The sequence below is a fragment of the Sebastes umbrosus genome, chromosome 6, assembly GCF_015220745.1.
Source record: "Sebastes umbrosus isolate fSebUmb1 chromosome 6, fSebUmb1.pri, whole genome shotgun sequence".
NCBI classification, from domain to species: Eukaryota; Metazoa; Chordata; class Actinopteri; order Perciformes; family Sebastidae; genus Sebastes; species Sebastes umbrosus.
Window position 1 is genome coordinate 7,777,580 of NC_051274.1, and position 26,567 is coordinate 7,804,146.

Here is a 26,567-nt window from a genome sequence, read left to right on the forward strand (position 1 = left end):
CGTTGTCTTCTAAACTTACATCATTTATTCTTTATTCAGATTGAGGGACTGCAGTTGGTCAGAGATCAGCTGTGCTTCTCTGGCCTCAACTCTGAAGTCCAACCCCTACCATCTGAGACAGCTGGAGCTGAGTCACAACAAGCTGCAGGATTCAGGAGTGAAGTTGCTGTGTGGTTTTCTGGAGAGTCCACACTGTAGACTGGAGACTCTGGGGTCAGTTCACTGACTCTCTATTACTATTATAGATCTTATATGTTTAATCAACAATTTAACCTAATTTATTTACAGACATAACTTACATCCATAGAGTTGTAAATTTCCTTTTCTTCATATTTTCATGTTTCTTGAACTAAATTCAGTCTGCAGTCACAGAAGACTTGTGTTTCTTAAAGAAACTGTAGAAAATGTCCACTGTTAGTTGTTAAAGTAAATTAATGTTTATCATTGTTGGTACATGGTCACATCTGGATACAGAAGATCCTTTGAACTAATATTGTTTTTAAATTGATCAAGTTTAGGTAATGAAGTAGAAATATTTCTCTGGTTTCTGTTAATTTCAGCATATTCCATAATGTCTGATCATTGATATTGATCATTCAGCACACACACATAGATGAACACAGAGATCAGCAGCATGTTATTGATGTGTGTTGACATGAAAAGGTGTATGATTGTTGTGGTGACAATTGGATGATGTCTGTAGAAGGCTAACATTATAATGATCCACAATAACACAATGACAAAGTCACTCTACTCATTTTAGGGAAAAGCTTATTAGTAATGTTGAGCTGCACATTTAAAACCTGAACACATCTGATTGGATTATAAAGTGATTTTTATCTTCATCATTTATTCTTTATTCAGATTGAGTGGCTGCTGGTTGTCAGAGATCAGCTGTGATGCTCTGGCCTCAGCTCTGAAGTCCAACCCCTCCCATCTGAGAGAGCTGCAGCTGAGTGAAAACAACCTGCAGGATTCAGATGTGAAGGTGCTGCTTGATCTTGTGAAGAGTCCAAACTGTAAACTGGAGACTATGAGGTCAGTAGAGGGTCCGAGTTGGTCCATGCTGGTTTCAGCAGTATTGTTGTGATATGTTTCCTCCGTTAAGCTGTGATAGGAGAACGGTGACACAGAGAGAGAGAGAGAACAGTCAGCCAATCAGATCAGCCAGAAGCTTGTTGTGATCATGTGTTAGAGTTGATGTGAAGAAGATGTTGTTGTTGTTGTTGTGTTCATGTCTCCAGGAAATACAGATGGATTACAACTGACAGCATCACAACATGTATAGAGACAGTGGTCCTAATCCATCAAACTATCATACCATCAAATCTGATCAGAAAGTCTTAGTTCTCTCATTGATCAGTTCATCTCTGTCACAGCTCTGAGATCAGTCTGACTGAAGGCTCAAATCATTGGCTCTTATTTCATAGAACCATCGTTACATTAAGCAACCATGATGTGGTCCCGCCAAAGAGCTATTAAAGGAGGGTAACGGGATGAGGGTGTGGAGTTTTAGTGTCTTTTGTAACTCATTCCAGTCACTAGGAGCAGCAAACTGGAATGAGTGACGACCAGAGGAGGTGCAGACTTTAGGAACGACCACACTAATGAATTTGCTTGAAGATAAATAAGCGGTTACAGTTAGAGATGAGTGAGCGGAGATATGGAGGTTGGTTCTGCCAATGATAGTTTTATAAATGAACTGTGTAATGCATCAGTGACTGACAGCTGATGGAGGGAGTCTCTGTAAACACTGATTCTTGACTTCTGTTCTCTTCTTCTCTCATCAGCTGGAAGAAGGGAGCTCTGTCACAGTGAGTGATCAGAAAAGCGGATGTGTTGAAAGGATCAGCCGTGTCCTGATTATCCACAGAGGTTCACCACCTGGACCTGCATCTTATTTTGTCTTTTTTTATTTATTCATATATTCTGAACCCAAAATGCCTCTGCAGAATAGTTCAGTTTATCACAACATAACTGTAGATTAACACATTTAAATAGATCTTTCTGCTTTGCTTTGTGTTGCAGCTCCACTCTGAGTTTTGCTGTTTATTTCCACTTATTTCTAAATAACAGTGGAAGATAATAAAGTTACCCTATTAAAACCAAGCCCTCAGGAAGAGCGCCAGACTTTGATGCCCATTTTCGTAGTGACCAAAACGGCGGTACTACAACTTCCGTGTCCGTCACGTGATGCCATTGGGCCTAAAAAGACTTTTTCCCATAGACTTACATTGGGAAAGAGACGTCTGTAACTCAGCGGATAATTTTTTTTTGAGGTGAATTAACTTCCCAGTATGAACATTCTAATAGTCTTTATTTAAATCGTTAGGTCCTAAAAGTTGTAAAATGCACTAATAGCTGAATCCAGAGTTATTTCCCTTCCTCCGTTCATGTGAATGAGACCCACATCGAGGCTGGAGCTAGGGCTGGGAGGCGGAGTTAAAGGAAACGCTACTGCTCCTGCTCTATGGGCCCAATGGGTGAGGAAGATCGCCGGATGATCCGGGTACTTTATCACTCGACAGTCGAGCCATTTTGGCTTCATGCTCCACTGAGCAGCTCTCATAGGAATGAATGGGAGCCTCCGACGCTGTATCCAGTTCTCTTTATACATCCATGATTAAAACCAATACCAGCCATTTCTCATATTATAAAAGATAAATATTTGCTTGTAACAAACAGAAAGAATTAGATCAAATCTGAATTCAGTCGAGGCTTCGCTTTAGTTTCTCACCTGACTACAAACAGATTATGTCTGGATTTTGGTGGAAAGTCAGCACCTTCATATTTTATATAATGTTTGATGTAAAATATACAAACAGAACTGATTAACATGTATATTCTAGATTTTATATTCACTAATAGAGAATAGCAGAGACTCTACTCTACTTCCTCAGGAAGCTGAAGCAGGCTCACCTTAAAACCTGTTGATTAATTTCTATCGGGCGACCATTGAGAGCCTCCTGACCTACTGCTGCACTGTGTGGTTTGCTAGCGGCACAGTAGAGGACAGGAGGGACCTGCAGCGGGTGGTGAGGATGGCAGAAAAAGTGATTGGGACCACATTACCCCCCCCTCAGTGACCTATACGCTGGCCGGCTCCGCAAGAAAGCCAGCTGTATTTCTTAAGACCCCACCCAGCCTGGACATGGACTGTTTACTACTCTTCCCTCCGGAAGGAGATACAGGACAATTAAAACACACACAAACAGACTATGGAATAGCTTTTACCCACAGGCAGTCAAGTGTGTCAAAAGCTTAGGACACTAGCTGCTGAACCATAATCATGGCACCTGCACTTTATGATCCATTTATTTGTCTATATTTTGATTTGAATGTTTTTTCATGTTTGCTTTTAATGTTTGCTTTTACTGCCAAGATCTGCTAAATTGTTTTTCATTGTTTTCAATGACAATAAAGTCTCTATTCTATTCTATTCTAATCATGCAGATACAGGAAAATTCCAGTTTTTTGTGTGAGTCTGCTAGTTTTCACGTTACATGACTCAACACAGACAGATAAAGTCACCCATGGAGCTTTTTCCCCTCAGAAATCAGTGTTGAAGCGGTCGTTCTCACCACCGTTCACGTTCTGTTGTTCCTGCTGGAGCTGCTTTCTGCCAGCAGATGTCACCATTTCCTCTGTTTTACCACAAAGGTGGTTTATCTGAATGGATGCAGTGAACACTGAACTGATGATGTGAATGCTTTCTTTCTGACTGACTTTGTTTTGTCAAGGTTAAGTGTCATCATAATGTAGTTAAACTTGATTTAAAATTATGGAAATTGGATTTGAAAATAAACTCAAGTTTCACAAACGCCCACTTGGACTCAAGTATGAACTCATTTAGAGTTTGGTGGTCACAGGTCACTGTGACCTCACAAAACACATTTTTGGCAATAACTCAAGAATTCATATGCTAATTATGACAGATTCACACGGATGACATTTTGGACAGACATGGATGTAAACTGCAACTTGACTGGTTGGGGGAGCCATACAACCGTGAGGCGGTGATTCTTGTTTTTTTTTTTTTCAAAGCGAAAACAAGTTTATTTGTTTCATCAATGTTTAAGTATTTCGAGTTAAGTCATTTTAAAATAAGTTAGCTAACTTTGCGATACTAACAAAGAAATGTAGCTAACGTTAGTGTTAACGGTCACTTTAATTTTTTAAAACTTAAACATGTTTCTGTGGTTTTCTGTCCACATTTTAAGATGAACAAATATCTGTTACTGGACTGGACAATGAACTCATCATTGTAGTAAAGATGAGACTGTAGGTATTTTGTCATATTAGTATTCAACAACTCTCTTTGACAGAACCTCTTTAACATCTCACACAATAAATAAAAGTTCACAGTGTTCCTCAGCAGTTAGAAAACTGCATGTCCACATGTTATAATAAGTGCAGGAGTATATTCTAGTATACTTTACAGTCCCAGTAGCTACAGTTTGTGCCTCTCATGTCTTACCTTTAAACTCAAGTCACTGAGCTAAGTAGACAATTTTCTGACTATCTTTGAAAAATCCATAAAGTCCTTCATCAGCAGCATTTAGAGCTGTTTTGAAGACTCCACAACTCTTCTGAACATCTGTTGCAAAATAAAAAGATTTTAATCAGTTTACCAAGTTGTGATTGTATTTCCAAATCCAGGTTGCTGGAAACGGCACGCCCTTGCTCTTTTTTGTAAAACACAAGCAAAACGTTCACACATTTTGTATGATATTGGAAGAAACATCAATATAAACAAATTTAACCTATACGATAATATAGAAACATTTTAAATTTGTGCTTAACATTGTAATAATTGAGCAATAAGATGTGTCATTTCTTGCTACCATCTGTGTTGGGATTATGAAAAAGAGTTGCACAGTTGCAACTCAGGAAAATGGCTGAGATTATTTTTTATTGTGCAACAGACAGAATAATTTTTCATCCAGATATTCAGAAGAATTTTATTTGTATAAGTCTGTAAAAGAAAAGAAAAAAGAAAAAAAGTTTTATACTAAATAGATTTATTAACACCATCATCATTCAGCCTGGAATTAGATATCAGAGACTATAGTTGGCAAAAAGCAATGGAAGGATTCTCAAAGATGTCTCAAAGATTATTATATCACAGCTCAATTGAGACCCTTGTTGGTATAACCCAGAGTACTTTGCCAGATGGAAGGAGATTGAGGAGGCTACAACAGGGGAGTTTCCAATTAAAGCTGTCAACGTTTTGAGATGGTGTGCATATGACCCAGATTTTGTACCAAAATGATGAGATGTAAGGTTTAGGGGGTGGGGTTTCTCAATGCATAACAGTATACTGTACCTTTCTTCATCAGGGGTCTATGAAGAGTTTTCAGAATCTGAGGATACAGCATGGTTTGAACGATTTATACAGACTTCCTCAAGTCCGGCATTATACTGAGCAATTAATGAGGGAAACAAGGCATAAGTGAGCATGGCTCACATACCCCCGCTCACTGCTCGACCAAAGGTAGGGCCAAAGGTTTTGCCCTTTTGGAACTAATGGAATTAGTCTATTGAGCACAATCTAGCTATTTATTAGCTCACCTTCCTCAGGATAAAGTCAGTAGAAGACAAATACAGCCTGTCTTGTTGATGCTCTCCAGGTTTTAACCACTTCATTACTTGCTTGTATTTCAACACCTGGACTCTGTGTCCACGCTGCCCCGGTTGATGGTGTCTGATATTTCATTAATTGTATATGATTTGGGAACTTTCCATCCAAGTTTGTTGATTCCAAGTATGTGATGAATCCAACACGGTGCCAAGATGATTCAAGATCTCCCCAAGCATACATAAATACATACATACATATATGCATAGAAATACTCATAGAGCGCTGGATTGTAGTATAAGCTGGTCTCTGATGAGAAAGTCTTTTCAGTTTTTGGACACCCTGGACTTCTAACCCCCAAAAGGCACAACTAGACCACACTGGCAACCATCATACCAAATTTGAAGTTCCTAAGTTAAACAGTTTTCGAGTTCTACTCCGGAAACTAAAGTGTGACACGCGAACAGAAGGACGGACACGCAGAGCGCTATATACCCCTGACTATGTTGTCGCAGGGGTATAATTATATAATATTCAACTAAAAGTCTTCATAGAGGCATATGTTTTGAATACAAACATAAGGAAACCAAAGTATACCAGAGGAGGAATGGGATCATTTATGTGAGCTGCAATGGAAAACTTCATGTTCAGTTTTAAGGAGAGATTTTTTAGTTGGAATAATCTCAGTCCCAAACCCAACACTCAGTTCACCCATCGTCATGTGATCCACTCCCCTCAGCTCATTGACCGTTTCAGCCTCCAGTTTCACAGCTCAGTCAAGTCTTGGTGGATGTTCTCTCAAAACACAAACTGAGGACACAGCACTTGGCTTCTGCGAGGCTAAAATTTGTCATTTGCAGAGATAAATAAAAACAACAATGTGAATGTGTCTTGGCCTCTGACAGTGGGCTCAGTCCTCAGCTTCACTCTGCATTGTCTGATGGAGTCCTGCCACAAACTCCTGATAGCATGGCTCTGAAATGAAAAGATCAAAACAAGACTTCCTTTAAAAAAAGAGATGTGAAGTTGTTTTATAATTTTATAATTGATTTCAACAGTGGACATTTTGTAGGTAGCCACAAACCTGTGTCTGGATCAATAAACGAGTGTCTAATGAGGAAGTCCAAGACCACCATGGCACAGTTGGGTTTGAAGTCATCAGTGGCCACCAGTTCCTTCACCTGAAACCAAGACGGAGCGATCACAAAATACCCCCTGCGTATTTTTGTGGTATCTAAATCTCGGTGCTTTCAATATCACGCCTCCGAATATTTTTTATTTCACAGGATTACTATTCAGAATATGTCATCAACACTAACCTTATCTATGGGCAGGAGGTAGAACTCTTGTACCTCTCCATCCCCTACTCTGGGCTTGAACTCCGGAGGAAGCTCCAAATCAAAGACAAACTGACTTTCCGGATACACCCCGTCTTCATCCTCGTAGGTGTAGCTAGAAAATACATTGAAGCAGTTAGTTATGGAATGTAAAGAGGCTTGTCTTTTACTTGTCTTTTGTAATATTCAAGCCTTTGTTTCATAATGACAAGATTCCGGCAGAACAGAAGGACCCTGCCCATGATGGTGGTCCTTCAGAGGACTTGAAGGGCAGACACCAGTCTAGTCTCTTGTGTAGTTTTCATGTAAACAAACAGTAAAGTTATGTTTTACATTTAGCGTTTCTAACCAAAATGCATTGTGTGTATCCTTGAGGTCTGTTGAATGAACTTCCTTCCTTATAAAACATCGTTAGCCGCATTAGCCGTTAATGCAAACTCAACACCTCCTCCATGATAAATTCAGGATAATGTCCATTTCTACAGCACTATTTCCATCACTACACAGTGATTTCTGAGTTTCTCTTTTTAACACAAATACTGTTTTCACTTACTAATTATTTTCAGTCACTTCAATTTTCCCATTTTTATTTTTATTTTTATCCGTGTTAAGCTACCATCAACAAAAAGCAACACTTTCTGTACATATTTTACATTAAAAACCCTCCACCAGGTCATAGGATGTCCTCTAGCTACCAGTAGGCTTTTAATTTGAAACAGGAAGTGCAGATATTCCGTGACAGTAACTTAACAGTAACAAATAATCATGGAAGCCACTGGAAATAATTAGTGAATGAAAACAGTATTTCTGTTAGAGAAGTATGACATGACTGTTGTTGTACTGATGGGATGGAAGTGTTAGCATGTGAGACCAATAATACAATAAGTCCATGCTCAGTGTTTTTAACCCAGCCATTATTTGTCGTTCAGTTGTTCCCCCATTATTACTCTCATTATTTAAATACCAGCTTTTATTTGGAACGGTGTACCTGTATGCCAGGGTAGAAGTGTGTTTTGTTTCCACTCTGCCAGTTCACTCATGATGCCTACAACTATTCATGTACCGCTTTTTATTCTGTCATATATTATTTTAACTATGTGATATTCTACTGGCTTATGTTGTATTATTTGCACACATCCTAAAACAAAAGGTCAGTGTGGTATACACACTTTGAAAAAAAAAAGTTGAATTATGAAACGCTAAATGCAAGCGACTCCTTAGGGATTGGTTATTTGTAAGAGGAATATTGTTTTGTATACAAACGTATCCTCATATTTTTTATTATGTATTCTAAAGGAAATAAATTGTAACTGAGAATGACCAAATTCTGCCACTGGTGTCACAGCTCACATGCTTTGTCTCTTAACACTGTTTCAGTTATTATCATAAATCATGCTTTTGTCCACCACTCACAGGGTCAGTCTTTACCAAGTCATGCTGTGAAGCCAAATTGTTGTTCAAACTTACTGGACTTTATTTTTAAATTCTAGTAAAGATCACAAATCTGTCAGGTTGGATTTTGGGGGAAAGAGATTTAATAAGTTGATTTTCATAAAAATTTGCATATTTAATGAGCTATTACTGAATAACCAAGATGATTGATATTTTAATTGTCTTTAATTCTTTGTCTCTCTCATAACTGTTATAAGTTTTAAAAACAATCCCAAAGGAAAATCAACCAACAGAGGGACTTCCGGTTCGGCAAGCAAGGAGGCTGTGGTGTTAGAAAACAGGCTACTAGCACTTTTGACTTAGCAATTTATGTTTGTTGAAATAATAGAAATAGGATTAGAATGGACATTAAACTGTTTGCCGTGGTCATTTGAGTAGTGCAAAAGAAAATGGTGATTCCTTATAGTTGTTATGGTGACGACACGTCAGTGGGGCCGTAAAGTGTATTTCTCCCTCGCTAAGCCGGCAGTGGAGGTAGTCACAGAGCCAAATGAACGTCTGTTAAAGCTTCAGTAGGCAGAATGTTTTTGGCATCATTGGGCAACAATTCCATAATAACCTTTAATCATATTGTAATTCAAGTGTTCTGAGAGAAAACTAGACTTCTGCACCTCCTCATGGCTCTGTTTTCAGGCTTAAAAAAATCTAGCCCGTGACGGGAGACTTTGACCAATCACAGCTCATTTCAGAGAGAGAGCGTTCCTATTGGCTGTTCATTCAACAGGCAGTTGTCAACCACTCGCAAATGCCAATCAAATAATCAAACTAGGGAGCGCTGATCAAATATGAATCAATATTCTGTTACTGTAATGCCTATTTCTCTCCTCAAATGTTTTGAGAAACATCTTGTAGTGCAGTGTTTAGCTGTAAAATGAGGAAGTTTGCTCCGGCTGGTGGGCAGTGCTTGGTATTTCCTCAACTGATCTCAACATGGCTGGCGGATCACAGTGTCACCGTGCGACCCTCTTACTGTGAGGTGGCAACCACTGCACCACCGTGTCACTCCGGAGGATTTTTCAAAATAAAAATATTAAAAAGGGATAGATATGAAGGGAGGAGAGCAAAAGATGTCCTTATTTGTTGACAATGTATTAGTATTCTTGTCCAACCGGTAACATTCACTTTTACAGTTATTCTTACTTCTGAAACAATATGGTTCTCTCTCTGGTTATTAACGGAATGCTCTAAAAATTTACAAAATTGTTTTCCAATAATTTCCTCCCTCTTAAATCAAACGATTAGGGAAGAAATTAGGATATGCGACCTCATCCCTCTTAGTTTTTGATATTGATTTGAATCTGTTAAAATGAATATTTGTCGAGATTGTTATCTCTTCCAGGCCCTTCCATTAGATCTACCTGACCAACAATTTCAGGAGTGCGACAAACTGTTCATGCTGTCGGTGCTCTACAGAGGTGAACACACACACACACACATACAGATTTAATTTAAAGAAGAACTTTGAGTGTAAACATGTTTGATTTCTGACTTCTTTAACATCAGATTGTTGCTGCAGAGATGGAGAAAGAACAGTTTCACATTAACTTTCTGTCAGTCGACTAAATGATTAATGGTTTCAGCTGTACTTTTATTAACAAATCGTCAGATTTTATAAACTCTTCATATGTTTTGTGTGTAAAAATTAGGGCTGTCAGTCAATTAAAATATTTAATCGAGATTAAACGCACATTTTTTATCTGTTCAAAATGTACCTTAAAGGGAGATTTGTCAAGTATTTAATACGCATCAATACAACATGAGAGTGGACAAATATGCTGCGTTATGCTAATGTATGTATATATTTATTATTGTAAATCAATTAACAGCACAAAACAATAACAAATATTGTCCAGAAACCTTCAAAAGTACTGCATTTAGCATAAAAAATCTGACCTGATTTTAATGCTACGGACGCTCTAGAAGACTCTGGTGAGAGGACGCCAAAAATGTCCTCATTTTTTCGAGTGTCCTGATATTGAAGCTGTGCTATCATAAAATTGTCCTCATTTGTCATGAAAACAAGTACACACACACACACACACACACACACACACACACACACACTCACACAAACTCAGCTGACTTCCTGTAAATGGAGAGGAGGAGCAACACTTAGCAGCTGATGCACGTACACAAACAGATCGGGAACCGTGACTCTTAAAGTGTTCAAAGACTCTATTTATAGTCAACGGAGCAGAAGGATGAATACTGAAGGCTGAAGCAGGGTGAGTTTTAATCCAACATTTTATTATTTCTCTGTCAAAGTGTCTGAGTCTGTTTCCTACCTGTGGACTGTAGAGGAAAGACATGTTAGAATGAACTCAACAGTTTGATTCATCTGTGAACACGAAGTCATGACTGGCTGAATAATACTCGTTAAACCTGCTGTAAACCAAGAAAACAAGCAGAGATTTAAAGAGAACTGACCAGGTGGAGTTCTGGATGGTTTTATTATACGGTATACTGTGTGTGTGTGCGTGTGTTACTTCCTGTTCTCTCAGTCTTGCCTGTGACTCTTGTGCAAACTTGTTTCCTTTAAAATTTAAAGGAAACAAGTTTGATCATTTAAAGTTTAAATGATCTTATCTCACAGTCAGCATTCCTGTTTTTACCTCTCAGACTGACTTCAGATAAGAAGATGAGTGATTGTGTGGAGGAAAAGGAGGACAGAGCAGAGTCTGGCTGTTTGTCTATGAAGAGTGACCAGTCCAAAGATGAATTTCTAGACTTCAGTAATGAACCTGGATCCTCAGAGTCAAAGTAAGAGACTGTTTTTACTGTAAGCTGTCCTGGTGGAAAATTATGCATTGAGGATGAAGACAAATCGTTCTGCTAAAAGATGTATGTTTCTTTCAGATGCTGAGAAGAATCTTAGTCATATAAATCTGAAAAAAAAAATTACAGGAAAAGCACATTAGTTTTTAATCAAGTTAATTTAAACATAAAAGTTAGATAACATTTGACCAAAACTCATTTTAATTCAACCTGTTCAAGCCAAAAGAGATTCTCATAAAAACACCTTGTTAAAATGCTGATTTGTGTGAGCAACACACACACGCCCTCATACATAAACTCAAAGGTCAAAGACCTGTTCAAGCCAAAAGAGATTCTCATAAGTCAAAGATTTCCTGTAAATAGAGAGGGGAGGAGCCACACTGACTAGGTGATCCAGGTACATGAGAATAGGGAGGGAACTCTGAAAGTGAAAGTGAAAGTGTTCAGTCAGTCAGCTGAGACAGTTGACAGAGCAAAAGGGGGAAAGGAATGAAGGAGTGTTAATCCAACATTTTATTACTTTACTGCCAAAGTGTCTGAGTCCGTTTTCTCCCTGTGGACTGTAGAGGAGAGAAATGTGCCGCTGCCACCTTGTGGTTTCCAGGCGAGCCCTCGCAATATGCGTGTCCATGAGCAAGTTGCAGTTTGAGATAACATTTGACCAAAACTCATTTTAATTCAACAGGTTGCTAAGGTTGCATTCACTCATGACCCATTCTGTTGGGTTAAAATGAACTCAGGTCTATTTGCCTGGTTAGTATGGCTTGTTTGGGGTGGTGTGAAAGCTCATTCAAACTCTGGTGAAGACCAAACAACCAAACTCTGGTCCACCTTAAAAGTTGGGTCTCGGTCCGCTTCCAAGCGAACTCTGGTGCATTTTGTTTCTGGTGTGAAAGCAAGCGCACCAACCACCAGCAGATATGTGATTTTAGCATGATTTCAAAAGCTAAACTACTAATAAATTAATCTGCTGATGGTGAAATCTGTTCAGGAAGTGATGTATAGAAGCACGCCAGCTGTTAAAACTGCTGTGCTTGTATTCGACTCTGTGTACTTTGTCAGATCATGAACTCCATTAAAAAGTTTGACAGCGATCTCACAGTAATACGCCTCATGCACGTATCCGTGCGCTCCCCGACATTTGCACTATGCATTCGCACCAATCATATGAAAGCGTGCAAAGGGGCTTTTGTACAGTCCTGTCTCTACTATTATTCATCATAACATGTGGTCGATTTGCAGTCTAATAAGATATTAATGTTTATTATTAGTATTTATTAATCAAAGAACACAAATATGCACATCAGAAGCATTAAAGTGCTGCATAAACTTCTGTCAGTCACAGAATTTGATTTCCCCACGTGGGTCCTGATGATGAACTGATTACAATCAGTTACCTTTCAGTCTCTATAACTTCATGTCAGTCTTTATAACTTCATGTTTACTTCTCTGGTTTGTTTGTAAAAAGTCAGTGTGCACAGGATTCGGACCAGAACTACAACAATGTATAATTTTTTCACTCGTTCCGGACCAAATTAACCCGACTACAGGTGTGAAAACATCCTTAATCACACTTTTAGCACATAGACAAACATGAACAAAGGGGACTCTGCTAACATGTAAATAATGAGTTCTGAGGGCCCTGTGATTTGAATTTGATAATAAAAATGGAATCAACTGTAGAATGTGGAGTATCGTGGAATTTGCCAAAATGTGGCTACAATTGATAAAAATCAGGGTTTTCCCTGCCATTATAAGCGTTTTTTCACAGCGTCTGAGCCAACTGAACCGAAAAAAAACTATGCTGCTATGTGTAGGTGTCCTTTACCGGCTCACTGCTTCTGTCCTCTGCTCTCTGTGTTGGTGTTTCATCGAGAGCGAGGCTCAGCTCCTCCTCCACACACACGGACACACTGGTAGCGCGAGACCTACGAAAAACATGAAGACTCTGACTCTGAAGCCTCACCTAGAAAAGATGTTATCTAATCTAAGAAAACAGCTACAAGCTTTTAAACCTCCTTATTGTCGACAGTATCTATATCAGTAGCTATATCATTTGTGCCATCTTCCTCTTAGTATCTGAGACAGCTGTCAGTCACCTAGAAAAGCTGTAATGTAATCAAATAGGATGGCTACAAACTTTTAAACCTACTAATTATTGACAGTAACAGTAGTTTGTGTATTTAGAGCTAATTAAATGGCTTTAACATCAGAGAATTTATCAAAGATTATGTGATGTGAATAAAATCATCTTGGTGTTTGCAGAGTTCAGTACAGACCGAGTGCAGAGTCTCCAGTACCCAGCTGTCTGTCTATGAAGAGTGACCAGTCCAAAGACGAATTTCTAGACTTCAGTAATGAACCTGGATCCTCAGAGTCAAAGTAAGAGACTGTTTTTACTGTAAGTTGACCTGGTGGACGATGATGCATTGAGGATGAAGACAAATCGTTGTGCTTAAAGATTTATATTCCTCAAAATGCAGCTTCATGTTGTACTAATTGAGCGAGAAGAAGTGTCAATTCTGGCTACCATCTATGTTTGGATTATGAAAAAGAGTTGCAACTCAGGAAAATGGCTTAAATTATTTTTTATTATGCAACAGACAATAGTTTTTTCTTTCAGATGCTGACAAGAATCTTAGTCATATAAGTCTGAAAAAAACAGAAATATTACAGAAAAAGCACATTAGTTTTTAATCAAATTGATTTAAACATAAAAAAGTAGATAACATTTGACCAAAACTAATTTCAATTCAACCTGTTCAGGCCAAAAGAGATTCTCATAAACACACCTTGTTAAAAAGCTGATTTGTGTGAGCAACACACACGCCCCCATACATAAACTCAAAGGTCAAAGATTTCCTGTAAATTAACTAGAATGGCACTCGGAGAGCGCAGACCTCCACCAAGCTGCCCGAAAACGATTGCCCCCCTCTCCGTTCAGCTTGCGCCATCATCCACGTGTAATTTTGTTCATGTTGAGATCAGCTGCACATAGCGGAGCAGCGTACACACTTCATTCAAACTGGACAGAAACAAAGTGAAACTCACCTAAACCGTTGTTGTTACTCTTTCCAATAATCACCAAGTGTGCTTTGGTCGAACTCAACTGTAATTTCACCGAGTTTAATGTGAAAAAATACTGAATCTACAGGTGTCCCCCCCCTCCCTCTACCTCCCCGCTCTCTCTCTGTCCCTCTCTCTGCAGGCAGAAGGAAAGAGGCAGGGTGACGCGTCATCAGTTACACTGCGCATGTCTTAAAGCCTGTGGTGTTAATGCACAGGCTGAGCATAATTATTACAATTTTTTTTTCAAAATGGCTGCCAAATAGGCGCTAAATATTCCAAAATGTTGCAGAATATTATATATATACAGTATAATATAATATTAGCAGTAAAATTGACAGAGATATCGCTGGACAAAGGTCTGGGTCACCAGTAACTTTTAATCACAGTTAAAGCAATACTGAACTTTGGTAGAACTTTGGGTTGTATTTCTAACTAGCCGTGATTTATGCCCAACTAAACGAGAAAATCATCATCGATTGCTCCCGTGAGCAGATTACGGTTTGCTATGCTTTTTTCTCTCTCTCTATTTACTCCCTTGCTAGTGAAACAGGTCGCTAAGGTTTTATTCACTCATAACCCATTCTGTTCGGTTAAAATGAACTACCTAGATGTGTATGCCCGGTTAGTATGGTTTGTTTGGGGTGGTGTGAAAGCTCATTCAAACTCTGGTGAAGACCAAACAACCAAACTCTGGTCCACCTTAAAAGAAAACACCCTTAATCACACTTTTAGCACATAAACAAACGTGAACAAAGGGGACTCTGCTTACATGTAAATAACGAGTTCTGAGGGCCCTGTGATTTGAATTTGATAATAAAAATGGAATCAACTGTAGAATGTGGAGTATCGTGGAATTTGCCAAAATGTGGCTACAATTGATAAAAATCAGGGTTTTCCCTGCCATTATAAGCGTTTTTTCACAGCGTCTGAGCCAACTGAACCGAAAAAAAACTATGCTGCTATGTTTTGGTGTCCTTTACGGGCTCGCTGCTTCTGTCCTCTGCTCTCTGTGTTGGTGTTTCATCGAGAGCGAGGCTCAGCTCCTCCTCCACACACACGGACACACTGGTCTCGCGAGACCTACGAAAAACATGAAGACTCTGACTCTGAAGACTCACCTAGAAAAGATGTTATCTAATCTAAGAAAACGGCTACAAGCTTTTAAACCTCCTTATTGTCGACAGTAGCTATATCAGTAGCTATATCATTTGGGCCATCTTCCTCTTAGTATCTGAGACAGCTGTCAGTCACCTAGAAAAGCTGTAATGTAATCAAATAGGATGGCTACAAACTTTCAAACCTCCTAATTATTGACAGTAACAGTAGTTTGTTTATTTAGAGCTAATTAAATGGCTTTAACATCAGAGAATTTATCAAGGATTCATGTGATATGAATAAAATCATCTTGGTGTTTGCAGAGTTTCTCTCTCTCTATTTACTCCCTTGCTAGCGAAACAGGTAGCTAAGGTTGCATTCACTCATAACCCATTCTGTTCGGTTAAATTAACTATCTAGATGTGTTTGCCCGGTTAGTATGGCTTGTTTGGGCTGGTGTGAGAGCTCATTCAAACTCTGGTGAAGACCAAACAACCAAACTCTGGTAAAACTTTTAAACCTCCTAATTATTGACAGTACCAGTAGTTTGTTTATTTAGAGCTAATTAAATGGCTTTAACATCAGAGAATTTATCAAGGATTCATGTGATGTGAATAAAATCATCTTGGTGTTTGCAGAGTTCAGTACAGACCGAGTGCAGAGTCTCCAGTACCCAGCTGTCTGTCTATGAAGAGTGACCAGTCCAAAGACAAATTTCTAGACTTCAGTAATGAACCTGGATCCTCAGAGTCAAAGTAAGAGACTGTTTTTACTGTAAGTTGTCCTGGTGGAAAATGATGCATTGAGGATGAAGACAAAACGTTCTGCTAAAAGATTTATATTCCTCAAAATGCAGCTTCATGTTGTATTAATTGAGCGAGAAGAAGTGTCATTTCTGGCTACCATCTATGTTTGGATTATGAAAAAGAGTTGCAACTTAGGAAAATGGCTTAAAATATTTTTTATTATGCAACAGACAATAGTTTTTTCTTTCAGATGCTGAGAAGAATCTTAGTCATATAAGTCTGAAAAAAACCAGAAATATTACAGAAAAAAGCACATTAGTTTTTAATCCAATTGATTTAAACATAAAAATTAGATAACATTTGACTTTTAAAAAGTCAGTGTGAACAGGATTCGGACCAGAACTACAACAATGTATAATTTTTTCACTTGGTCTGGACCAAATGAACCCAACTACAGGTGTGAAAACATCCTTAATCACACTTTTAGCACATAAACAAACGTGAACAAAGGGGACTCTGTTTACATGTAAATAACGAGTTCTGAGGGCCCTGTGATTTGAATTTGATAATAAAAATGGAATCAACTGTAGAATGTGGAGTATCGTGGAATTTGCCAAAATGTGGCTACAATTGATAAAAATCAGGGTTTTCCCTGCCATTATAAGCGTTTTTTCACAGCGTCTGAGCCAACTGAACCGAAAAAAACTATGCTGCTATGTGTAGGTGTCCTTTACGGGCTCACTGCTTCTGTCCTCTGCTCTCTGTGTTGGTGTTTCATCGAGAGCGAGGCTCAGCTCCTCCTCCACACACACGGACACACTGGTAGCGCGAGACCTACGAAAAACATGAAGACTCTGACTCTGAAGACTCACCTAGAAAAGATGTAATCTAATCTAAGAAAACAGCTACAAGCTTTTAAACCTCCTTATTGTCGACAGTATCTATATCAGTAGCTATATCATTTGTGCCATCTTCCTCTTAGTATCTGAGACAGCTGTCAGTCACCTAGAAAAGCTGTAATGTAATCAAATAGGATGGCTACAAACTTTTAAACCTACTAATTATTGACAGTAACAGTAGTTTGTGTATTTAGAGCTAATTAAATGGCTTTAACATCAGAGAATTTATCAAGGATTCATGTGATGTGAATAAAATCATCTTGGTGTTTGCAGAGTTCAGTACAGACCGAGAGCAGAGTCTCCAGTACCCAGCTGTCTGTCTATGAAGAGTGACCGGTCCAAAGACGAATTTCTAGACTTCAGTAATGAACCTGGATCCTCAGAGTCAAAGTAAGAGACTGTTTTTACTGTAAGTTGACCTGGTGGACGATGATGCATTGAGGATGAAGACAAATCGTTGTGCTAAAAGATTTATATTCCTCAAAATGCAGCTATATGTTGTACTAATTGAGCGAGAAGAAGTGTCAATTCTGGCTACCATCTATGTTTGGATTATGAAAAAGAGTTGCAACTCAGGAAAATGGCTTAAATTATTTTTTATTATGCAACAGACAATAGTTTTTTCTTTCAGATGCTGAGAAGAATCTTAGTCATATAAGTCTGAAAAAAACAGAAATATTACAGAAAAAGCACATTAGTTTTTAATCAAATTGATTTAAACATAAAAAAGTAGATAACATTTGACCAAAACTAATTTCAATTCAACCTGTTCAGGCCAAAAGAGATTCTCATAAACACACCTTGTTAAAAAGCTGATTTGTGTGAGCAACACACACGCCCCCATACATAAACTCAAAGGTCAAAGATTTCCTGTAAATTAACTAGAATGGCACTCGGAGAGCGCAGACCTCCGCCAAGCTGCCCGAAAACGATTGCCCCCCTCTCCGTTCAGCTTGCGCCATCATCCACGTGTAATTTTGTTCATGTTGAGATCAGCTGTACATAGCGGAGCAGCGTACACACTTCATTCAAACTGGACAGAAACAAAGTGAAACTCACCTAAACCGTTGTTGTTACTCTTTCCAATAATCACCAAGTGTGCTTTGGTCGAACTCAACTGTAATTTCACCGAGTTTAATGTGAAAAAATACTGAATCTACAGGTGTCCCCCCCTCCCTCTACCTCCCCGCTCTCTCTCTGTCCCTCTCTCTGCAGGCAGAAGGAAAGAGGCAGGGTGACGCGTCATCAGTTACACTGCGCATGTCTTAAAGCCTGTGGTGTTAATGCACAGGCTGAGCATAATTATTACAATTTTTTTTTCAAAATGGCTGCCAAATAGGCGCTAAATATTCCAAAATGTTGCAGAATATTATATATATACAGTATAATATAATATTAGCAGTAAAATTGACAGAGATATCGCTGGACAAAGGTCTGGGTCACCAGTAACTTTTAATCACAGTTAAAGCAATACTGAACTTTGGTAGAACTTTGGGTTGTATTTCTAACTAGCCGTGATTTATGCCCAACTAAACGAGAAAATCATCATCGATTGCTCCCGTGAGCAGATTACGGTTTGCTATGCTTTTTTCTCTCTCTCTATTTACTCCCTTGCTAGTGAAACAGGTCGCTAAGGTTTTATTCACTCATAACCCATTCTGTTCGGTTAAAATGAACTACCTAGATGTGTATGCCCGGTTAGTATGGTTTGTTTGGGGTGGTGTGAAAGCTCATTCAAACTCTGGTGAAGACCAAACAACCAAACTCTGGTCCACCTTAAAAGAAAACACCCTTAATCACACTTTTAGCACATAAACAAACGTGAACAAAGGGGACTCTGCTTACATGTAAATAACGAGTTCTGAGGGCCCTGTGATTTGAATTTGATAATAAAAATGGAATCAACTGTAGAATGTGGAGTATCGTGGAATTTGCCAAAATGTGGCTACAATTGATAAAAATCAGGGTTTTCCCTGCCATTATAAGCGTTTTTTCACAGCGTCTGAGCCAACTGAACCGAAAAAAAACTATGCTGCTATGTTTTGGTGTCCTTTACGGGCTCACTGCTTCTGTCCTCTGCTCTCTGTGTTGGTGTTTCATCGAGAGCGAGGCTCAGCTCCTCCTCCACACACACGGACACACTGGTCTCGCGAGACCTACGAAAAACATGAAGACTCTGACTCTGAAGACTCACCTAGAAAAGATGTAATCTAATCTAAGAAAACGGCTACAAGCTTCTAAACCTCCTTATTGTCGACAGTAGCTATATCAGTAGCTATATCATTTGTGCCATCTTCCTCTTAGTATCTGAGACAGCTGTCAGTCACCTAGAAAAGCTGTAATGTAATCAAATAGGATGGCTACAAACTTTCAAACCTACTAATTATTGACAGTACCAGTAGTTTGTTTATTTAGAGCTAATTAAATGGCTTTAACATCAGAGAATTTATCAAGGATTCATGTGATATGAATAAAATCATCTTGGTGTTTGCAGAGTTTCTCTCTCTCTCTATTTACTCCCTTGCTAGCGAAACAGGTAGCTAAGGTTGCATTCACTCATAACCCATTCTGTTCGGTTAAATTAACTATCTAGATGTGTTTGCCCGGTTAGTATGGCTTGTTTGGGCTGGTGTGAGAGCTCATTCAAACTCCGGTGAAGACCAAACAACCAAACTCTGGTAAAACTTTTAAACCTCCTAATTATTGACAGTAACAGTAGTTTGTGTATTTAGAGCTAATTAAATGGCTTTAACATCAGAGAATTTATCAAGGATTCATGTGATGTGAATAAAATCATCTTGATGTTTGCAGAGTTCAGTACAGACTGAGTGCAGAGTCTCCAGTACCCAGCTGTCTGTCTATGAAGAGTGACCAGTCCAAAGACGAATTTCTAGACTTCAGTAATGAACCTGGATCCTCAGAGTCAAAGTAAGAGACTGTTTTTACTGTAAGTTGACCTGGTGGACGATGATGCATTGAGGATGAAGACAAAACGTTCTGCTAAAAGATTTATATTCCTCAAAATGCAGCTTCATGTTGTATTAATTGAGCGAGAAGAAGTGTCATTTCTGGCTACCATCTATGTTTGGATTATGAAAAAGAGTTGCAACTTAGGAAAATGGCTTAAAATATTTTTTATTATGCAACAGACAATAGTTTTTTCTTTCAGATGCTGAGAAGAATCTTAGTCATATAAGTCTGAAAAAACCCAGAAATATTACAGAAAAAAGCACATTAGTTTTTAATCCAATTGATTTAAACATAAAAATTAGATAACATTTGACTTTTAAAAAGTCAGTGTGCACAGGATTCGGACCAGAACTACAACAATGTATAATTTTTTCACTTGGTCTGGACCAAATTAACCCGACTACAGGTGTGAAAACACCCTTAATCACACTTTTAGCACATAAACAAACGTGAACAAAGGGGACTCTGCTAACATGTAAATAATGAGTTCTGAGGGCCCTGTGATTTGAATTTGATAATAAAAATGTAATCAACTGTAGAATGTGGAGTATCGTGGAATTTGCCAAAATGTGGCTACAATTGATAAAAATCAGGGTTTTCCCTGTCATTATAAGCGTTTTTTCACAGCGTCTGAGCCAACTGAACCGAAAAAAACTATGCTGCTATGTTTATGTGTCCTTTACGGGCTCACTGCTTCTGTCCTCTGCTCTCTGTGTTGGTGTTAAATCGAGAGCGAGGCTCAGCTCCTCCTCCACACACACGGACACACTGGTCTCGCGAGACCTACGAAAAACATGAAGACTGACTCTGAAGCCTCACCTAGAAAAGATGTTATCTAATCTAAGAAAACGGCTACAAGCTTTTAAACCTCCTTATTGTCGACAGTATCTATATCAGTAGCTATATCATTTGTGCCATTTGCTCTTAGTATATGTGACAGCTGTCAGTCACCTAGAAAAGCTGTAATGTAATCAAATAGGATGGCTACAAACTTTTAAACCTACTAATTATTGACAGTAACAGTAGTTTGTGTATTTAGAGCTAATTAAATGGCTTTAACATCAGAGAATTTATCAAGGATTCATGTGATGTGAATAAAATCATCTTGGTGTTTGCAGAGTTCAGTACAGACCGAGAGCAGAGTCTCCAGTACCCAGCTGTCTGTCTATGAAGAGTGACCAGTCCAAAGACGAATTTCTAGACTTCAGTAATGAACCTGGATCCTCAGAGTCAAAGTAAGAGACTGTTTTTACTGTAAGTTGACCTGGTGGACGATGATGCATTGAGGATGAAGAAAAAAACGTTCTGCTAAAAGATTTATATTCCTCAAAATGCAGCTTCATGTTGTACTAATTGAGCGAGAAGAAGTGTCAATTCTGGCTACCATCTATGTTTGGATTATGAAAAAGAGTTGCAACTTAGGAAAATGGCTTAAATTATTTTTTATTATGCAACAGACAATAGTTGTTTTCTTTCAGATGCTGAGAAGAATCTTAGTCATATAAGTCTGAAAAAAACAGAAATTTTAAAGAAAAAGCACATTAGTTTTTAATCCAATTGATTTAAACATAAAAATTAGATAACATTTGACCAAAACTCATTTTAATTCAACCTGTTCAAGCCAAAAGAGATTCTCATAAGCACACCTTGTTAAAAAGCTGATTTGTGTGAGCAACACACACACGCCCTCATACATAAACTCAAAGGTCAAAGATTTCCTGTAAATGAACTAGAATGGCACTCAGAGAGCGCAGACCTCACTGACCAGGTGATCCAGATACATGAGAACAGGGAGGGACCCCTGAAAGTGAAAGTTTTCGGTCAGTCAGCTGAAACAGTTTTCGGTCAGTCAGCTGAGATAGTTGACTGAGCAGAAGGAGGAAAGGAATGAAGGAGAGTTAATCCAACAGTTTATTACTATACTGCCAAAGTGTCTGAGTCAGTTTTCTCCCTGTGGACTGGAGAGGAGAGAAATGTGCCGCTGCCACCTTGTGGTTTCCTGGCGTGTCCATGAGCAAGTTGCAGTTTTTTTCCCATCATGTTATATAGCCTCCAGAATAATATTAATGTTTTAAAAGTGGCCAAAGAGAGAAAATTACGTCGTTTACTGATTCACAGTCACTTTGTGTAGTTTAGTATGAGTTAATTAGGTGTGAACTGAGGTTATAAGTGGTCTAAATATTGAGGTGAACAGCAGTCTAAGACACACAGCATGTAACACTGGTGCCCTGGTGTTCCTTGTTAGAATAGAATAATATCAATGTTTTAAAAATGGCCGTTGCTCCCCTTTAATAAACTAACTTCAGCCAGATCACTAAATGTTTAATAAGACAGTCAGATAGGAAAAGCAGCTAATTCTTGTTTATTAAAGCAGAAGAGTTCAAATGAAGGAACATTTTCATTACAGCCTGAATGCTGAATTCAAACAGAAAAGTAACAACACTTTAACTCTTCTCTTTGACCATCTGAGCTTCAGTATCGGCCAAGTCTTGATATTTTTCACCAACAATCAACAGATCATTTTAGTTCTAAAGTAATGTCTCCACAGAAAGAAGAAGAGGAGTCATGCTTCTGTGGAGGAGCCGATGTCCAGATCCAGAAAAAGACCTCGCCTGCAGACAGCCAGTCAGACCAGCACTGTACAAAGTAAGACTGTAGATCGGTCTGCTGATGTCTTCATGTCTGAAAACAGGACTTGTTCTTTTAATACACTGACTATTGTTGTGACAACCGTTTAAGATCTTCTCCACCATACATATCTGCTCTGTAACTCTTGTACTTTGTTCTCCTTGAGAGAAAATCTGAACCCATAAGAAATCATTTTATATTTTTATGTTTTGTTTTTATGATATCACTCCGTCTTTGCATTAACCAATCAGAATGATGTTTGTTTTCCATCTGCATAGATGAAGATGGTGAACTATTAATCTCTGTAAAGCAACAACATCATTGTTCTATCACAGACAGACAGACACACTGATGAAAGGGGAGTTATTCCTTGCCATTGTCACATAACGATGCATGCTCATGGGGGATCTCTTGTTGGGTCTCTAAATTATAGAGTACGGTCTAAACCTGCTCTATATGAAAAGAGTCTTAAGATAACTTCTGTTATGATTTGACGCTATATAAAAATAAATTGAATTGACTTTATAACCTTTACTTCTTTATCTGTTGTTATAGTGATTATTTTCCTATTGGCATTGGAAATAATAAGTTTCTTTGTTTTGTCTTATACTTGTTTTCTCTCTTTCAGCAGATAGTGGTTTGCAGGAGGTTGTAGATGAACACAAGATCAGTCTGAGGAGGAGATGTGAACGTGTGACTGAAGGAGCTGATGAAACAGGAAGTGAAACCCTCCTCAACAGGATCTACACTGAGCTCTACATCACAGAGGGACAGAGTGAAGAGGTTAATACCCAACATGAGGTGAGGCAGCTTGAGACAGCTTCCAAGAAGAAGACCCTCCATGACACTCTAATCAAGTGCCACGACATCTTTAAAGCCTTACCTGACCAACAGGGACACATCAGAGTCGTTCTGACAAATGGCGTCGCTGGCGTTGGAAAAACCTTCTCAGTGCAGAAGTTCACTCTGGACTGGGCAGAGGGCTTGGAAAACCAAGATGTCAGTCTGGTGATTCTGCTTTCGTTCAGGGAGCTGAACTTGATCAGAGATGAGCAGTACAGTCTTCTCATGCTGCTCCATGTTTTCCATCCAACATTACAGAAGGTCACAGCAGAGAAGCTCGCTGTCTGTAAAGTTCTGTTCATCTTTGACGGCCTGGATGAAAGCAGACTTTCACTGGATTTCCACAACAATGAGGTTGTGTCTGATGTCACCCAGAAGTCATCAGTCAACGTGCTGTTGACAAACCTCATCGAGGGGAATCTGCTTCCCTCAGCTCTCGTCTGGATTACTTCCCGACCTGCAGCAGCCAATCAGATCCCTCCTGCATGTGTTGACAGGGTAACAGAAGTACGAGGATTCGCTGACGCCCAGAAGGAGGAGTACTTCAGGAGGAGAGTAAGTGATGAAGAGCTGTCCAGCAGAATCATCTCACACATCAAGACATCCAGGAGCCTCCACATCATGTGTCTAATCCCAGTCTTCTGCTGGATCACTGCTACAGTTCTGGACCACATGTTGACTACAGACCAGAGAGGAGAGCTGCCCAAGACCCTGACTGACATGTACTCACACTTCCTGTTGATTCAGACAAAGAGGAAGAAGCAGAAGTACGTTGAGGGACATGAGACGGGTCCACAGGAGCTGACGGAGGCCGACAGGGAAGTTCTTCTGAAGCTGGGGAGGCTGGCGTTTGAACATCTGGAGAAAGGAAACCTTTTGTTCTACCAAGAAGACCTGGAGCGATGTGGTCTTGATGTCACAGAGGCCTTAGTGTACTCAGGAGTTTGTACAGAGATCTTTAAAAGAGAGTGTGTGATCTTCCAGAAAACAGTTTACTGCTTTGTTCACCTGAGCATTCAGGAGTTTCTGGCTGCAGTCTACATGTTCCACTGTTACACAAACAGCAACACAGAGGTACTGGAGGCCTTCCTGGGAGAAAAATATGTTCATTCAACCTTGGATGTCTTCCTGAAGAGAGCCATGAAGAAATCCCTTAAAAGTAAAAATGGCCACTTGGACCTGTTTGTTCGCTTCCTTCATGGCCTCTCTCTGGACTCCAACCAGAAGCTCTTAGGAGGTCTGCTGGGTCAGACAGACAACAGCCCAGAAATTATCCGAAGAATCATTAACAACCTGAAGGCGATGAACATGTATGATACCAAAACCTCTCCTGACAGAAGCATCAACATCTTCCACTGTCTGACGGAGATGAACGACCGCTCGGTACATCAGGAGATCCAAGAGTTCCTGAAGTCAGAGAACAGATCAGAGAAGAAACTCTCAGAGATCCACTGCTCAGCTCTGGCCTACATGCTGCAGATGTCAGAGGAGGTTCTGGATGAGTTGGACCTGAAGAAGTACAACACAACAAAGGAGGGACGACAGAGACTGATTCCAGCTGTGAGGAACTGCAGAAAAGCTCTGTAAGTCCAGATGTGATTAACTTTATAGATAAGTATAGATTTGTAGTTTAGTTTTTCAAATATACACACTATTCAATTATTCCTAAAATATAATATTCTTATAAGTGTTCCACGTGTTTCTTACATAAATATGTCAGTTGTATTTTGTCACAGATGTTCTTGAGCTGTTTCAAATGTTGAGTTAAAAAATGTTTCAGTAGTTTGTGTTTCTAGCTGTCAAGTTAATGAACACTTATTCTAACTATTTCTAACAATTGATACATTTTACAGTTAACGTGTTACAGAGACACACGGTAAAATAATACTTTAACACAAGCTATTTGGTGGATTATGTGTTTGGCGAATTTCAGGAGATGTTGGACAGATTCAGAAAAGATGGAAATACACAGCTTCCAGCAATAACAGCGGTCTGATGAATATGTAACAGCAGAATGGTAGAATTCAGACTTTTTAAGAGATCTCATACACACCAAAGATCAATGTTATGTTTTTAATGCAAGATACACTGATAACATCTTTCTGATGATATTATGTTGAAAATAATGCAACCTTACTGGTTCATTAATTGTGTCTGTGAGCTGAATATGTTTGATGCTCAGAAAAGAGTGTTAATGACAAAACGCCATGCAGTCATCAAAATATCTAATTATATGAATGTTTAATTATGTACAGGTCTAATATTATTGCGTGATTTGTTTAATTTCTCTACCGTTTGGCAGCAGTCACTGAATTTTCCCATTTATGGACGTGAACCTGACATCAGCAGGTAGCTAGCAAAGAGAGGTCAACTTTCTCAACTGTATTATTATTACTTATTCACTGAGTTTTAAAAATGCTTTTCTAATCAAGAAGGCCTCATGCTAACTTTGTGGAGACAGACCTGGGATCAGATCACACTGACAGACTGGACATAAGGGAAGCATCATGTAACTACATTTTCTCTCACTTTATCTGCAAGATTAAAGAAAAAACAAAATTAAAAGTCTGCAGGTTTTAGAGAGAGTGATGAGAATGATTGTTTCATGTCAAACAGTGAGATAAGATTAGCTGAATGCTGATGTGAAAAGCAAATATTAATCAAAGAAGTATATATCAAACTGTTTAGTCATCAAATGTATGAAGTAAATATAAACTGGCCTCTTTCATAATAACATATTTTGTAATTTTTGTGTCATCACAGACTTTCTGACTGTGGACTCTCAGATACTCACTGTGAAGTTGTGGCCTCAGCTCTGAAGTCCAACCCCTCCCATCTGAGAGAGCTGGACCTGAGTTACAACATCAACCTGCCGGATTCAGGAGTGAAGCTGCTGTTTGGTGGTCTGGAGAGTCCAAACTGTAGACTGGAGACTCTGAGGTCAGTTCACTGACTGTAGCTTATATAGTTTGTACACACTCTCTATGCACTGGCTCTGCTCCAGATGGCTCTAGAGAGGGACTTTCACGTTTTTGCAACGGCCACCGTAGCTCTCCATCATGCTTGGCACACAGGAGAGGCTTCAGTTGGTTGCGATCTCCTTACGTCACTGCTAGATACCAGATTTTATACCTAGATTTTTGATAAATAATCATCAGTAATGTGGATCTCATGA

General features: G+C 39.0%; 1 protein-coding gene and 1 long non-coding RNA gene across 2 annotated transcripts in view; both read left to right on the forward strand.

Annotated features, from left to right (window-relative positions):
• LOC119489691 (NACHT, LRR and PYD domains-containing protein 14-like) overlaps window positions 1-26,567 on the forward strand; it is a 53,023-nt gene that overhangs the window by 20,677 nt on the left and 5,779 nt on the right. The window contains exon 8 of the mRNA XM_037772435.1: window positions 40-213. Within this exon, the coding sequence (XP_037628363.1) occupies window positions 40-213 (174 nt within the window). The remainder of the gene's footprint in view (window positions 1-39; window positions 214-26,567) is intronic.
• Window positions 11,049-13,524, forward strand: LOC119489699. Its single transcript, XR_005207239.1, has 2 exons — window positions 11,049-11,127; window positions 13,408-13,524. It is a non-coding gene; the product is annotated as an uncharacterized LOC119489699 (long non-coding RNA).